This window comes from Anopheles funestus, chromosome 2RL (assembly GCF_943734845.2).
Source record: "Anopheles funestus chromosome 2RL, idAnoFuneDA-416_04, whole genome shotgun sequence".
Classification (NCBI taxonomy): Eukaryota; Metazoa; Arthropoda; class Insecta; order Diptera; family Culicidae; genus Anopheles; species Anopheles funestus.
This window is the reverse complement of record NC_064598.1, coordinates 92,793,636-92,808,233: the sequence shown is the minus strand read 5'-3', so window position 1 is coordinate 92,808,233 and position 14,598 is coordinate 92,793,636. Positions and strand designations below refer to the sequence as shown.

Below are 14,598 nucleotides of genomic sequence, written 5' to 3'. Positions count from 1 at the left end.
GATCATTATTGGCCCGAAAAGGCCACGGAATGGCGAAGGAGTTTGCAACAAAAAAAAAACTCTCAACAACGCCATCTGGCAGTAAAGACGTTTCGAAGCCACAAATCATCATTAACAGATGATAACTTTTCGATTTAAGATGCAAAATCACCTTTTCTTTGTTGCCCTCAGGGGGTTTTACTGTGCATGGATGGAAGTGTCTGTTGCGCAGACTGTTTGCCGATCTCGGGAGGCATCGTTGTTTGTGCTCCGTCTGCGTCGAATGTTTTTCTTAATGTGCTTTCCTGGCAGAATCCTCTTTTGGCGAAAGAAAGCGCGAGACCAGCTCTGTTTGTCAGGCGCTGCCTTTCGACGCTACTTCTTCAGCAAAGGCTGTTGGAGAACGTAAGTGTCATAATAAAAAAAAGCGTATAAACATATTTCGCATTTAAGTAAATCCTCCCCTAGGGAGGGAATTCGAACTATACTCAGCAAAAAGGGCATCACACAACAATAACAAACCGTTGCGAATGGGAAGAGAAAAAAAAAACAACAACGACCCAATCACTGTGACGTCCCGACGATGACATACCGCAGCAGCAGCAGCATCAGTGAGAATATCAAAGTAGTCGAACTTTTTGCTGACTTTTACTGAGTTTCTCCAGCTCTTGTACGAGCTACGCGTATAACGCTCCGCTTGACGCTTGAAGCCGGGATCGTGTATCCACCGTAGCGTGCACGTAGTTCATCACCTTCCCTTTCCGGATGATGATGGGTACTTTTTTCGGAAAATCACGTTGCCCATGACGTTGCGTGCGTCACAGATATTCGAGGGTTTGTGTATATTAGTTTTTGTTCTCACAAACCCTCGCCGCATATAGCATTCTTCCCGATGCTCGTTTTGCTGTCATTCGATCGTGATTATTCGCATGAAGCTTTTCGTTTCCCTGCGGCATGTCAAACGGCCATCGGGAAGAGATGTGCAGATTCGTGACACTCAACTTTGGACACTCGAACCATATTACCAAAGGATTCAATGCGAACGAGCGAACTGATGGGTTTGCTTTTGTTGTACGTGACAGCAACGAATAGTTCTTCCGCGGAAGGTTCATCGATTCCGTTCATTCCCACTGGTAACACGTGACCCGGATTCAGTGTTTCAGTACAACGAGAAACGGCTTTGACTCACGATGTGGCAATAATAATTGTCACTAATTTTGCCGCCGGTTAAGAAAATTCGAACGCTTCCATATGGGGCCATAAAGTCTTGCGTGTTTATTTTGCGGGCAGTAGGGTGCACGGTACACTAATGACTCACTGTTGCTTATTGTGTGACAGTCTTCAAAACGGGAAGGGATAATTGTTTGTTGACACCTTCTGCTTGACTTGAGTAAGTATTCCTCTCGACCCCCGTTGCTTCCGGCCAACATCGATAAGCATACTTTTGCAAACGTTCTTCCGACTGTGCTTTGTTAGAAAACACAGCGTGACGCACTACTATTTGCAGAATTTATGCATTTAAGTAGGACAACTTTATGGATCATAATTCTTTTCGCTAGATAGTAATTGATAAGATAATATAAATAGTCAATTACAAATATTTTTTGGTGTTGATAGTCGCTCATTGTGTCCTCGTCAGTAATTAAAAGGAGCTAAAGAACCAACTTTCCTTTTTTTGAGCAAATTTTACATTAAATTTTACGCCACACATAACTCCAAGCAACTACAATGTCCCATCAACTTGAACGGACTGGGCGAGCTGGCTAGTTTACGACGATGAGTCCATTAAACCAACTATCAATCGGCGGCTGCTCGAATGCACATGACATTAATTTCTGCCCTTTTCCGTGCAATCGGCACACTGTCAAGCGGACATGCACATGTTCCAATTATCGCCTCGGTACGGTCGATGCCGCTGACATCATCATCATCACACTTCGGCCACTCAATTGATTTATCGACGTGCTGTACTCACCTCGGTACCGAGTCCGCTGAAGAAGCTCTCGACCTGTGCCCGCTCGTAGTCGGTGATGATGCCGTTGTCCAGACTGATGAGGTCGTGCTTGCTGTACTCGAGATCGTCATCCTGCTCGTCAACGTCCTCCTGGGTGTAGCTCGAGTTCGGCGAGATGAGTCCACCGAGATGCTGCTGTTGCTGCTGTGGCTGCTGATGTTGAAGATGTTCGTGAGTCGTAAGAAGCGTACGTTGGTGTGGCTGATGGCGATGATGGTTGTGATGATGATGGTGATGATGGTGATGCTGATGATGGAGTAGGTGCTGATGGTTGTTCGGATGGTGCAGCTGCATCGGATGTGACTGGGGATCACTACCGTCCAGGGACCATTCCTGCATTACCTCGCATATCTCCGAGGCGGAACCGTCCGAACTGTCCGACTTGCTCGACGAGCTGGACGGACCGCTGTGGTCACTCACTGACTCCAACCGGTGCCGCTGGAGGTGTGTCATCTGTGGGGAAGAAAAGACAAGAAAAAGCATTAGTTAGTGTCGAGGGAATTTCTTTTTTTTGCACGATGCCTTCATCGCATCTCATTACATGCGGTGGTTTTGGCAATAGTTTTCTCATGTTTATTCCTCCTAGCGTTGGCAGCGTTCGAATCAGCGAGATCACATCGACGGACGATTGGTAACTTCAAGAAATACGTGCACCGTTAGACAAGCTCACCAGGGAACTACAACAGCTATCGATGTATAACCCCGAAACGAATGAACACCGGTAAATACTGTCGCTTTAAGGGCGTATTTGTGATAGCGATAGACCGCCGATAAGACTCAACATTGCAGCGCAATTACACGCGTGTTAGTGCGAAATTCGACTGAAATGCTTGAGTGACGAGTACTTCCGTGCTAGCATTTTTCGTGTGCAAACTTGATAAACTGCAAGGTTATATTGTGTAGGTTCGAATAATATCTAACCAAATCGTAGTGTGATTGCCTACATCATCATATATAGACATCATCTATATATTACACAACATTAAGTTTTATTACTCCCTAAATGAAACGATCAATATTGTCTAAAATATTGTCTTCAAGAAAAAAATCACATTAATACAAATTGAACAAAGCATTAAAGTTGATTTCTATAAAAAAAGAACAGCGATAGACGCTAACTTTACCCCTGTCTGCTGGGTAACTGATAAGAAGCAATAGCCCCAAACGCCATCGAGAATACGCTTGTTCCATCACAGCGTAAAGCGTCATCGGATTGTTTATGTTTGGAAGAAAGACTGTTTGGAGGTTGGGGAACGTTTTACCGGAGTTAAGTTCTATCATACTGATTAGATAAAGTTTCTCCACCCACACCCATTGTGGATACCTTTATGAACCGAGCGAAGCGGACCCTTGTCAATGGCCTTGTCACCTGGGCGAAGAAAAGGTTTTCATCGACTGGATTGCAGGCATTTGCAATTCAGCCTTGGTTAAGGGTTTTCCACCTGCCTTAATCGTTGTTTATTTTTTATCATAAAGATGAAATTTTCCTTCCAGACAAATGGAAGGTAGAATTATTTTTCCCTTTAAATTTCTTGTTTTATCGTATGAAATAGAGATCCAACGTATTAAAGTTCGTATTAAAGGTGAAACGTTCAGTGGAAGCTTTGTAACGATAAGCAAAACAATGTGACTGTTACGATTTTACCCTGAGTTTACCCAACGACAGGACCAGCGTCCAGTGAATCAGAAAGAAAAACATTCGTTTTGCATCATTTCACTGAAATGGAGAGGATCAACATAAAAACTCCATTCCCTGCCAAACAGAAACGACAACAGTGTCTGTTATCCTTTTGCTGGAAGCACTGAAGCACCGGTGCTCCACGAATGCCGAAGCGTATGTTGTTGATCGTCCAATCGGTTTGTAGCGAGGGCCAGGGAAGAAATAAAATGATTAATCAACTGAAACTAGGACAAACCCATCGTGGACTCGTGGACAAATAGTGCGGTTTTGATAGGGTTCGAGTTTCTGGATGCAAAGGAAACGCAACAACAGTAACAAAAGTGAACAACTCATCTGCCACCTTCGGTCGTCGCATTGCATACTTTCGACCCGTGCTCAACCAACCGGTGGCTAAAGTGTGCAGCGCAGCCACCTTTAAACCATCAACCGCAAATTTGTTCTCCTTCAGCGCATTGAAGTTTCCACTGCTTCCAGGCGAAAAAAGGAGTTTAGAATGAAACCGCGCTCTGTACGGCGGGTGGATCATTTCTTGGAAGGAAACATCCTGTTCCTTTTCTTGGCGCTTTTACATCATCATTTGAGTTCATGATGTTGAAACCTTGCGTCTTGTGTATGGCTTTTTTTTCGTTTTTTTTGTTTACCAAACCACCGGTACATACACACACACACACAACCACAGAAGCTATTTTAAAGCTCAGCGCTTCGTGTGCAGTTGATGCTTTGTGCTCTCTGCTCCACTTTCTTCAGCAGCATGCCCTTATGCTTCCGGGTCCTTGGTAAAGCGGAATTGCTTTCACATGATGAACGATTTTCATCCATCAACTCGGTACCACCGATTGCAGGAACGGTAGAAACAGCAGTTTTCCGGTCCCCATTTTCTCATGGCCCTTTAAACAAAGGCGAACAGTTTGGACGGTTTATAATCAACGCACACACACACACACACATACATATACATTCCCAAATACTTTTTAATTTGAACGACAATTTTTTTGCAGAAACCGTGAGTTATGGTGCTGATGATCATTCTTTTTGGGAAAAGAAAAAAAACTGGAATGATTGAGAAATGTGTGCCAACGTGACTTGCTTGTATAAATTTTTTTTTAAATAAATTTTCTTTCATTTTAAGTGAATTTTTTGTTCTAATAAAAATTCCTAAAAATTAAATTCTTTTCCATGAGCAGCCCATTTTTCCGCCTTTAAATTAATTAAAAGTTAACATTAATGCCATTAGTTCTCTGCCTTGCACTCGTACCACACATACGGTTCACGGTAAAGCAAACGTTCATTTACATTAATTAATGGTGGGACATGTTAATTTGTTTTCATGAACTGCATAGCCCCTTATGCCGGTACAGAAGGAAGGTTTTTTTTATTTTTAATTGCCTCAAATCTTCTCCATTCCATGCATGCATCTCTCTCTCTTTCGCTCGACTAATGGAGCGACTCCATTCACTTCCCGACGATACATTTATGCGTATTCCATCATAAGGAAAATTGAATTCCAACCCCACTCCTAAGGGTGGTCTGCATCAGTATGGCAGCAGAGCGATTGGCAACGATATTCCCTTTGCAGGAAGATCATTTGTTGAACCTACGCAACCCACCCACAGGGAGGATATGTCACTCTTCATGGGAGTAAGTTTAACTTCACCCTTCTCGACTCGCAACATGGGGAAAACCAGTTGATAATGTTAATAGCTCCTTGAAGGAGTGTGATCAATCCAAAGTACCATACGCGAACATTCAATGTTGCAAACCGTCTGCCGTACTTGTCGCGACGCATTGCATGGCGTTCCAGATTAGACTAATTCAATTGCCAATCGTCTGCAGCATCTTCGTAGGTGGCCACAATGCTTCCAAATGGTCACACAGTTGGCGTGAGAATGGGATCTTTCACAAGATCCCTGCCGGCAGGGATTTCCATTCCAAAAAGCCTTCCTACGTGCCAACAAACAGTTTCGACTATGGTTGGTGGTGCATTTCACCGTTCATTTGTATACGGCCAGATACGACCCGGCACGACTATGGAGTTTGATAAAGTTCGATCAGCTCTGGATGCAAGTTGACGCTAATTTACTTCCGAATTGATTGCAAACGTGACCCAATGGAATGGTTCCCCGACTGTTAGGCCAAAAATCCACGTACGACGATTGTTCGACGAAAGCTCCGTGAGGTCAAACGCGGTGCATGGAAGCAGAAAGGGAAGATAGAAGTTAACCAAGCACAAACGCTATGTAATCTAGCAGAAGGTGTTTGAACGCAAGCGGCAGAATGAAAGTGTCGGATAAGTTAATTAAATCAATGTCTCGGCAGCAGCCCCCTTCCCGTTCTATAAGGTGAGATTATTCCGGGTCGTCGTAATCCAGCAAAACCAAATCACCCAGTGCTCAAGAAGCAACTTCGCCGGCAAACTGTTTTCAAACAAGCAAAAAAAGAGCAACACAAAATTCAAACAACCCAACTCCCGGTGCGAAACAGAGGCAAGGAAAGTAAAGGCACATTTTCCTACCAGCACGTCCTACGCACGTGGAAGCCACTCAAGTCGATCTCGGCAATGCTCTAGACTGGATGCTGACGTTTTTTTTTTCATTAGGTTCGCCTTCCGATCGACTGTCAACGCCGCGTGTGCAAGCAACCGGAAGCTGGCGAACGGAAGCGAACCAACCGTGCTGCAGTCTGCATCACGCTGTCCGGTCTAGTCTAGTCTGTTTGTCTACGCTTCAGTTCAAAGTGAAAATGCAATTCAATTACCGGCACCGGGCAGACGACAGAATGTGGCATTCAGATGTGTGACACAAACCGATGACAGCCAGTGTACCGTAAAAGGTGTGTTCTTTGCCAGTTTCCTTGCCCGGGCGGTAGTATTTCATCGGATGCACTTTTCATTCGATCGTGCACATTCGTGCGTTATACGTTCTATAATAGATAACATCAGCCAACAAACAAAAAAAAGAGAAGAGAAGTTGTCCAATCAACTGATAATGTTATCGTTTTTATTTTAGTGACGAAATTTAAATTTTAAATTCGTTTTGCACACAGTTAAATGGAAACAGTTTGTTTGATTTTATCAATTCATTAAGTGGTGGTGGTTAGTAGCCTATTAATGCAGCTATTTAATCAATCTTTGCTAATAAAATACATTTTTTTAATTAAAATATAATCACAACCATTAAATCACGTTTATTTTATACATATTTCAATCAATTGAGCGAATTTCTTTTTTTTTGCATGAGCCTTTCATGCATGAGCCAATTAGTTTGGCAGCACATATTTCGTAAAAAATGTCCAGTTTTATCCAATCCCGACGCCTAATTGGGTATGGATATAAAAAAAACGGGAAAGTAAAGCCTTATTCCGGTGAACATTTATGAAAACCGCACACACATTTAATAGGATTGTTGGATTAAGTGTTAAAAAAATACAGGGTTTTCCAGGGTATAATGGACATGATCGTCAAGTTGTTTTATTCGAGCATATAATTGACATTTTCAACAAGTTTTTAAGTTGTACAGAAGATGACGATTACTTTTTAAAAGGAACAATTAAGCGTCAGACAAATGTTGTTGCTGGCAACACTGTTGCTATGGTTTCGATAGATGCAATACATTTTTCTCTTCAGCAGTGTTGCCAACCACAACTTGTGTCACAAAAAGTTGTTAATTATATGCCCGAAAAAAACAAAACAATATCACGATAGACATGCCAATTATATAATCGAAAACCCTGCAAGGTTTCCGATTTTAAAACGATAATATAAAATCCCACGACGAAATTCCGCATGATGGATATCCATCACGTCTGTCCGAACGATTGCAACCAATCCATCAACCGGTGTTTTGGAAATATTTTAATTCTGCAACCATATTACGGATAGCAAAAATCACACCATAAACCGATGACAGCGCCGGATTATAAGCTGCAGTTCGGGAGGGGCATGGGGTTTTATTCTGCTCCTGTCTGTCGCTGTTTCGAGAACCGCTGACAGCATATTTTATTTTTTCACGTGCACTACTTCATCCGATCGATTGCATTTAGTTGCCTGCTCAGTAGTGCGCACTTCAGCCCTCAGGCAACGGCAAGTGACACTTCTGTACACGCCGCTCTGCCAAACTGCACATGCATTCCCGGCATGCATATACGGACAAATTTTGCCTTATCGTGATGGTTAGCTGATGCGCCGCCCGTATACGGCACGTTGTACCACGGATCCTCGAAAGGAAGTGGTTTTGCAATTTTTGAAGTGTCGTCTATTAGTCACGTACGCTAACGTTCTATTCACTGTTCTGTTGTCATTTTCTTTTCCCTAGCGTGACACGATGGAACTTGGAGGAGAGATTTCATCCAATACAAGACCTATTCCCAGGGGAATGATACCAGCGGGTACGTGGCGGTTCAAATTTCACGGCCCTCAAATAGCTTTATTAAGATGCAATGCGCGTAGCTATGACGCACGCGAGAGAGTGAAAAAAAAGAAATCACCTACAAATTAAAATCATTTTCCGGACGAGATAGTCCACCCCGTGGTACAAATTTACAAACACTTCAAAAGCATTCATTAACAAATCTAGCTGTACGTGTCGTACCACGAAGAGTGTAACGATGGTGTTTTGCTAGAGAGGTAACGACATGGAGCAAAAGTTTTTGGCACCGGGTTTTTGGTTGTTTGAAAAACTTAAGTCACACCTCGAGTGCAAACTCATGTAGCTTCTTCCCAGCGTTACGTAAATCGAAAACCATTTCACGAACTAAAAGCTGGAAGCTTTTGAAGATTGGCTTGGAAAGGGCAACTTCACCATCGGGAAGCCCCGGGTACGGAAACCGGCAACATTGGGCGAACAGCAAAACTGTCAAGGGACCCAAAGGGCACTTTCCCTTCGAGCAAGTGGTGGAACTTTTTTTTTGCCCTGACAGGGAAGACTTGCAAATCATCATTTCTTGCGCCAAAATGGCACTCCTTGGTGGGTTTTTTTGAAGTTGTGTTTTTTTTTCGTTTTATCTCGTGACATTTAGTACACGATTGTTCGTGGCGAATTTCGCCCAGTGATTGATGTTTGAACACATTTATACGTGCGATGTGTGTGTGTACTGTAAATGCTATACCACCCGTTCGCTTTTGCATCGAAGCGAATCCATTCAAATTGAAATGCTAAAGCAATGCTTTTGCGAAAGAAGAAAAGAAAAATACACCAACGCCCCAAAACTCAACCATATGTGTGAAACGCGCGTGAAGAAAAAACAACATGTTCACAAGACATCGATTTAATTTTACAACCACAAAGCGACAGAGAAATAGAGGAAACAAAACTACACGCAACGAACTGACAACGCGTCGATACGCGCGCCCGAGGGCTACAAAAACCCCTCCATGGCACAGGCGAAGGTTTTTCGGGACGCAAAATTAATAACGATAAAATATGGTAACCAAGGGGAAACCTGTGGCAACAAAATTACGTTGCCCACTTTCATGTCACCGCAATAAGGCAGTCAGCGTTTGCCCCAGCCTCCCTCCCAGGGCTGGTTGGAGCAAGTTGTGATGTCGTTGCAGCATCGTGCATGCTGTCACGTTTTTCTTTCTCTCGTCTTGTTTCTGTAGAGAAACACCTTGCGAAAGATACAAAAAAACCGGTGGAAAACTACCACCAACGCGAAGAACCATCATCCTCCATTCCTGCTGTTTTTGAGCCAACGGGTGCGAAGTCTTATCGCCGTGAACCAGCGTGAAACTTCAGGATAAGATCGAACATCGATAGAGCGCTGCTGCGGCACACGGTTTGTACGGTCGACGGTCGAGGGAGGATTAAAACACTGCAAAACAGCTCGCAGGGGTTGTCTCTGCTTGCTCCCTACTGCCCGCCACGCAAACAAACTGTAATAGAAGTGTAATTAAATTTATGCGCTCCAGCGTAGTTGAAGTTTAATGCAGTTAATTTCAGCGGCTTCCACCAAACCACCGCCACCGAAGTAGCTACGAAAGAAATGGGGAAAAAGGTACGAAAGTAACAGCTCCCGTGCGCAGTAGGACACCTTCGATAAGGCGAATATCACGGTTGGTGTACTGAAATGTAATTAGCACACTTTATCCTACACTGCGACGCGCATTTTGTACTCTAACGCTTCACTGAGCGCGAACCAAAAACCGGAATGAACCGAGCTGTTAACTTCATCTCACTAAGAAGACACAAAGGACATAGAGTTGGGTACAGTTTCGTTGATTCACGAAATGACTTGTTGGCTATTCGGTGGGGGAAAAAAAGTTCTCTTTGCACAGATTTCCAAAGGGAAGCACAAAGGATAAGGACATGTTTGCGAATTGGCAAACAACAACCATTTCGGTTGATGGCGAATATAAAACTACGCGCACGTGGTGTGAAAGATGCATTTAACACTAGAACGACCAGCGTTAGCAAATGTGCAACTTCAGTCGGTCCAATTAAAATTACGCTTTTAATGTTTGACGGCGAATATTTCATTTTCCGCACCACCATTTTTTTTTATTCTCAAAGTTTACAATATTTTTTAAACTATTTGACGCCTTAAAAGTAATATGAAAAAGTTGCAATTCTATAGGTAAATATCTTTACAGGGTTTAAAGCTCATTTTAAAAAGTTAATTTATTTCTTTCATTTCGGCGAAAGCTTATTTCAACAACTGAGGAAATGAAGTGTTCATCGTGTGAAAACTCATCAAATTATGTGAATCAGAAAAAAGGAAGAGTGAATTTCGAAAAACTCGGCTCTTAAACTTGATTCGAGCAAAGTGGCAAAATATATTTTTTTCCGATTCTAAGAAATCATACTTTTAATATTCATTTTAAAGATCTATAATTATTACTGCCAACCTTTGTTCGCATTACTTTTATTTACAAAATGTCAAATCAGAAGGTGCTGGGCAACGAGCGCTGACAAAAAGGTGACAAATTTTTCAAGTGACAAAATCAGCTTGTCAACTGCGAAAAATAGTTTTTCTCGTGGCCGTGCATACATTTGTACACTTTGACAAAACATAGCAACCCATGATAGACAAAATCTTCATCATCTTCAACGTACACGAAAATTCAACGCGATGGAAGCAGTTTTACAGTGATTTTGGCTACAAATTAATTGATTAAGATGGTCTGTGTCCTTACAGGGATGAAATACAGTTAATTTAACAAAAGAGAACACCGCAGTGGTCTGCAATTCTTTAAAGCGCGCTTGTTTACGTTTTGAGCGAACGTCAAAATTTTGTCAACTTTTTGTCACCATTCTTGTCAACATTTTTCGTGGATTTTTCACAAAATAAAATTTTGTCAAAAGCTCAAAAAAGTGACAAAAGCTCCGTTTTGACAAATTTTTCACCTTTTTGTCAGCGCTCGTTGCCCAGCACCTAGACAAAATGACTGATAGGTCGCTGTAGTGTTCAACATGAATTCCTCAAGACGACGCACTGCAAAGGAATGCATTTCTCGTGTGAAATTGATCTGTATAACGTTACGATATTAATTAATATCCTACTATTTACCATTAAGCGTAGATTTTGTATAGAACTGCTAAGCCACATTTATGTCTAATTTTAGGTTAGTTTCTATTTTTACTTTAGATGACCTGCAGCTACTCATTTCGCCGGATGGTATCGATTCGTGTGGCTAGCTGCTAATCGCTTATCATCGTCATGGCAATAAAACGATCGAAATATGCTTCAACCGGCACTGTCCGGCACAGTATATTGGGTTTTGGAACACTCGATATCATGCGCTAAACCATTCAGCCAACGTTCCGATAATGGACGCTAATGGAAAAGATACTTCGTTCGTGAATAATTCTTGTACCACATTAGCATTGATTGATATGCCATCCGCTTTTCCTACCGTGTCCATTCGCAGCTACACTGGTTATGCTGGACCATGACTTGCTCTGAACACTGAATGACGTTGGTGCGTTTGAGGCTGAAATCATGTCTCCCCCCGTCTCAAAAAAGAGAAGCACAAAAAAGCATAAATCATGTCAAGGCTGGCCGACCATGTCCATCTTCTTATCGGAACAATGCACACGATACCGGTGCGGCAAGTTTGTCTCTATTTTCGTACCACTCGCTCGAGCATAGGTTTCATTTCGACTTCAAAACCTCCCAAGCCACACTGGCATGTTTTGTGAGTTGACATTCGAACGCACGGTTCTAATTTACCCAATTTCCGGAGATGGGTGAGTTTTTGGTACGTGTTCTATATTTTGCCAAGCGTAGAACCGAGAGGGCGGCAACCCTATACCAGACTACCACCCTCATTTTATTTGACCGCAAAAAGGCAAAACGGTGCCACAATGACACAGTTCCCAGTGTTTCCCTGAAGGGGGCACAGTGGGTAATAAATAGCAAACAATGCAACCGTACCTCTTCCAGACCAACAGGCGTTAGTTGCGCTTGCAACCTTGTCTCGGGGAGTTGCAACCGTCCGATACAGTCAGCTTCCCGCTACAAAAGGGTTGCACTTTTCTTATGCGACTTAGTACTCACTCGGCGGGTGGTAGCTTTGTGTGCAAGCTCAGATCTTGCCGGGAAGTTGACCTGACCGACTTCTAGCACCCGGTGTGTTATATAAAGCTCGGACTCTCGGTTCCGTTTTTTTTTACCACCTTTCGGAAGTTTCCATGGGAGTTCCGATAAATTAGCATATAATAAAGCATTTTGCCGGGCGGCCACAACCAGATTCCCTCGGTGGTTATTATGCGTTTGCCGGTTCTGCGTGCGGTGCGTGAATGTTGCCCTTGGACGATCGGTACCCGGAAGCAGGTCAAGCGTTTGCCATCCCTTTTTCCAGACTCATCGGTCCCGTGTGTCAGATAAGGTGTGGTTTACCGCATGTGTGTGTGTGTGTGATGTTTAAATGGCCAGGAAAGAAAGTATACTTTTCCCTCACGCCATTCACCAAGCCGGGAACCGATGTGTTTCCCGATGAGGTGGTTCTATTTTGCTTTATTGTGGAAGCGTTTCCAACCCAAAAAGGGGAAAAGGGTGGCAAGAATACAAATGTGCGAGGTGTGCGTTTGTCCTAACCAAGCATTTTCCACCGCATGACCGGGTTATGCAAAGCACAGGGAAGGTTAGTTAGTGCTTCGCCTCTCCATGCAGTTATCACATATCATGGAAATTTATGCTCATGAATAATTTCACCTAAAAAGAACCTCCCGGCCCAGAACGGTCGGCACTGATGGGGCTTGGTTTTGTTTGCTTTATGAAGTGTGTTGCTCTGCTCTCTCTCTCTTTCTCTCTGTGGCATACAATGCCGACACACAAACATACATACGGTGCATTTGGCTGCACTCGAGCCAGTGTCAGTCACCCTCAGTGGTGGGTGAGGGTTAGAAGACTGTTTGATTTTTTTCATGTCAGTATTTTTATGGCTATTACCCTTTTTCCGTTCAGAAAATGGAGGTGAATAGGGGAAGTTGGGAGGTCAGGAAAATGTCAACCAACCCCCAGGACGGATTGGGCTCAGTCAGAGGATGGCAAAAGTGAAGGCCTCTCTACCGGACGTGAACCGGAAGCATCGAAGTGTAAGACCTGTCGGAAATGTTTATGGGGAAACATTTCGGCAGGAAAATGAACGTTGTATGCCGCTGGCAGGATTTACGTTTATTATCATTATTAGCCTTATGTGTGCGGTAATGTATGTGAGAGTCCTGGTGGTTTAGGGTGTGGTTTATTGGGTTTTTTTGCTGCTCCCAGAAGCGAAGGGGCACTATTTGTTCATATGGCACAGCAAAGTACATCTTGATGTTGATTTATTTTCCATAAGTTTTTGCTGGAAATTGTGCTTAAAAATACAAAAAGATGAAGTTTGTTTCCTTTTTTTTGTCAAAACATTATTGAGATACTAAAAGCAGATTGGTTTTCATGTAGCTCATCCCGTAGCACATTCTAATGCAATTACACTGTCAGCTGTCATCTTAATCGGCAGTAAAGTCAGCTCCTATTCACCGTGAAAGTATCGTTACTTTCTTGGTGTTACTTCCGGTTCTCCGACCTGAGAAGCTATGCAAAGACTAGCTTAACCTCAACCTGAAGCTAAAGGGCACCTCGGTTGGCAGCAATGACACGCTTGTTTGTCTTGGCTAATGATAAAAGTTGGTTCCGTGAAACGGCAAAACGGAACGATACGGGGTAGGAGTCCTTCCGACAGCACGTTGAATCTTTGAATCTTATAGCACCGAAATGGAAGCGAAGAAGGAATGTGGTCGAAGGTTCGGTCGAGCGAGCTTTACCGAAAATCCACTGACCGAACCATTTCGGAACCGGCGACTGTAAAAGGGCAGTGGAGTGGAAACACTGTGCCACAAGATATTAAACGGAAGTATGCACCATGACTATCTATGCGGTGCAAGCCCCTACCTCCATGAGGTAATGAGTGCTACATGAAAGCGTAATGGTTCCTGGTGTTTTGCCTATCGTACGGTCGACAGTGCGACGGTGTACTGCAAATGACCAGCAGAACGTTAGCAAGATGTGTCCACACACCGTGGTACGGCTTCTCGGAACTCCACAAGAACTGGAATGTCCAACAGCATTTCTCTAGGTCCATCCCGGCAAACAAATAGAAGGCAAAGGTCCTTAGGTAAATATCGTAAATTAATGCACCAATTGGATAACACCGGAATCAGTGCCGGGGAGGTCGGTTAGAGATTATGACTTCGGTCCATTAATGAACTCCTGGGACGTACCGTACACAGGATGTGGCCAGAACGTAGTACAAGTAATTGTCCGCAGCAGTAACTGTGTGGCACCGGCAGTGGGACGTGATTGGGTCGACCGATAAGAACGTCACCTTGTTTGCGCAAGTGTTCTACACGTATGCGACATTCACTGCGTATGCTAATATTTGTGTGAAGCGTTCGACGCTTGGTAAAACATTCGATTCGGGTTTTTGGTGAATAATTTAATGCGGGCC

The 14,598-nt window shown here is 43.4% G+C and overlaps 1 protein-coding gene across 5 annotated transcripts in view; it reads right to left on the bottom strand.

Annotated features, from left to right (window-relative positions):
• Positions 1–14,598, bottom strand: part of LOC125761563 (uncharacterized) — a 51,169-nt gene that overhangs the window by 3,757 nt on the left and 32,814 nt on the right. For 2 of the 5 annotated variants that reach the window (XM_049422790.1, XM_049422789.1), the window contains one exon: positions 1,955–2,446. In XM_049422790.1, the coding sequence (XP_049278747.1) occupies positions 1,955–2,446 (492 nt within the window). Of the gene's footprint in view, positions 1–1,954; positions 2,659–14,598 lie in introns of those variants that run through there. The other 3 variants (XM_049422791.1, XM_049422792.1, XM_049422788.1) reach the window with 3 other exon arrangements.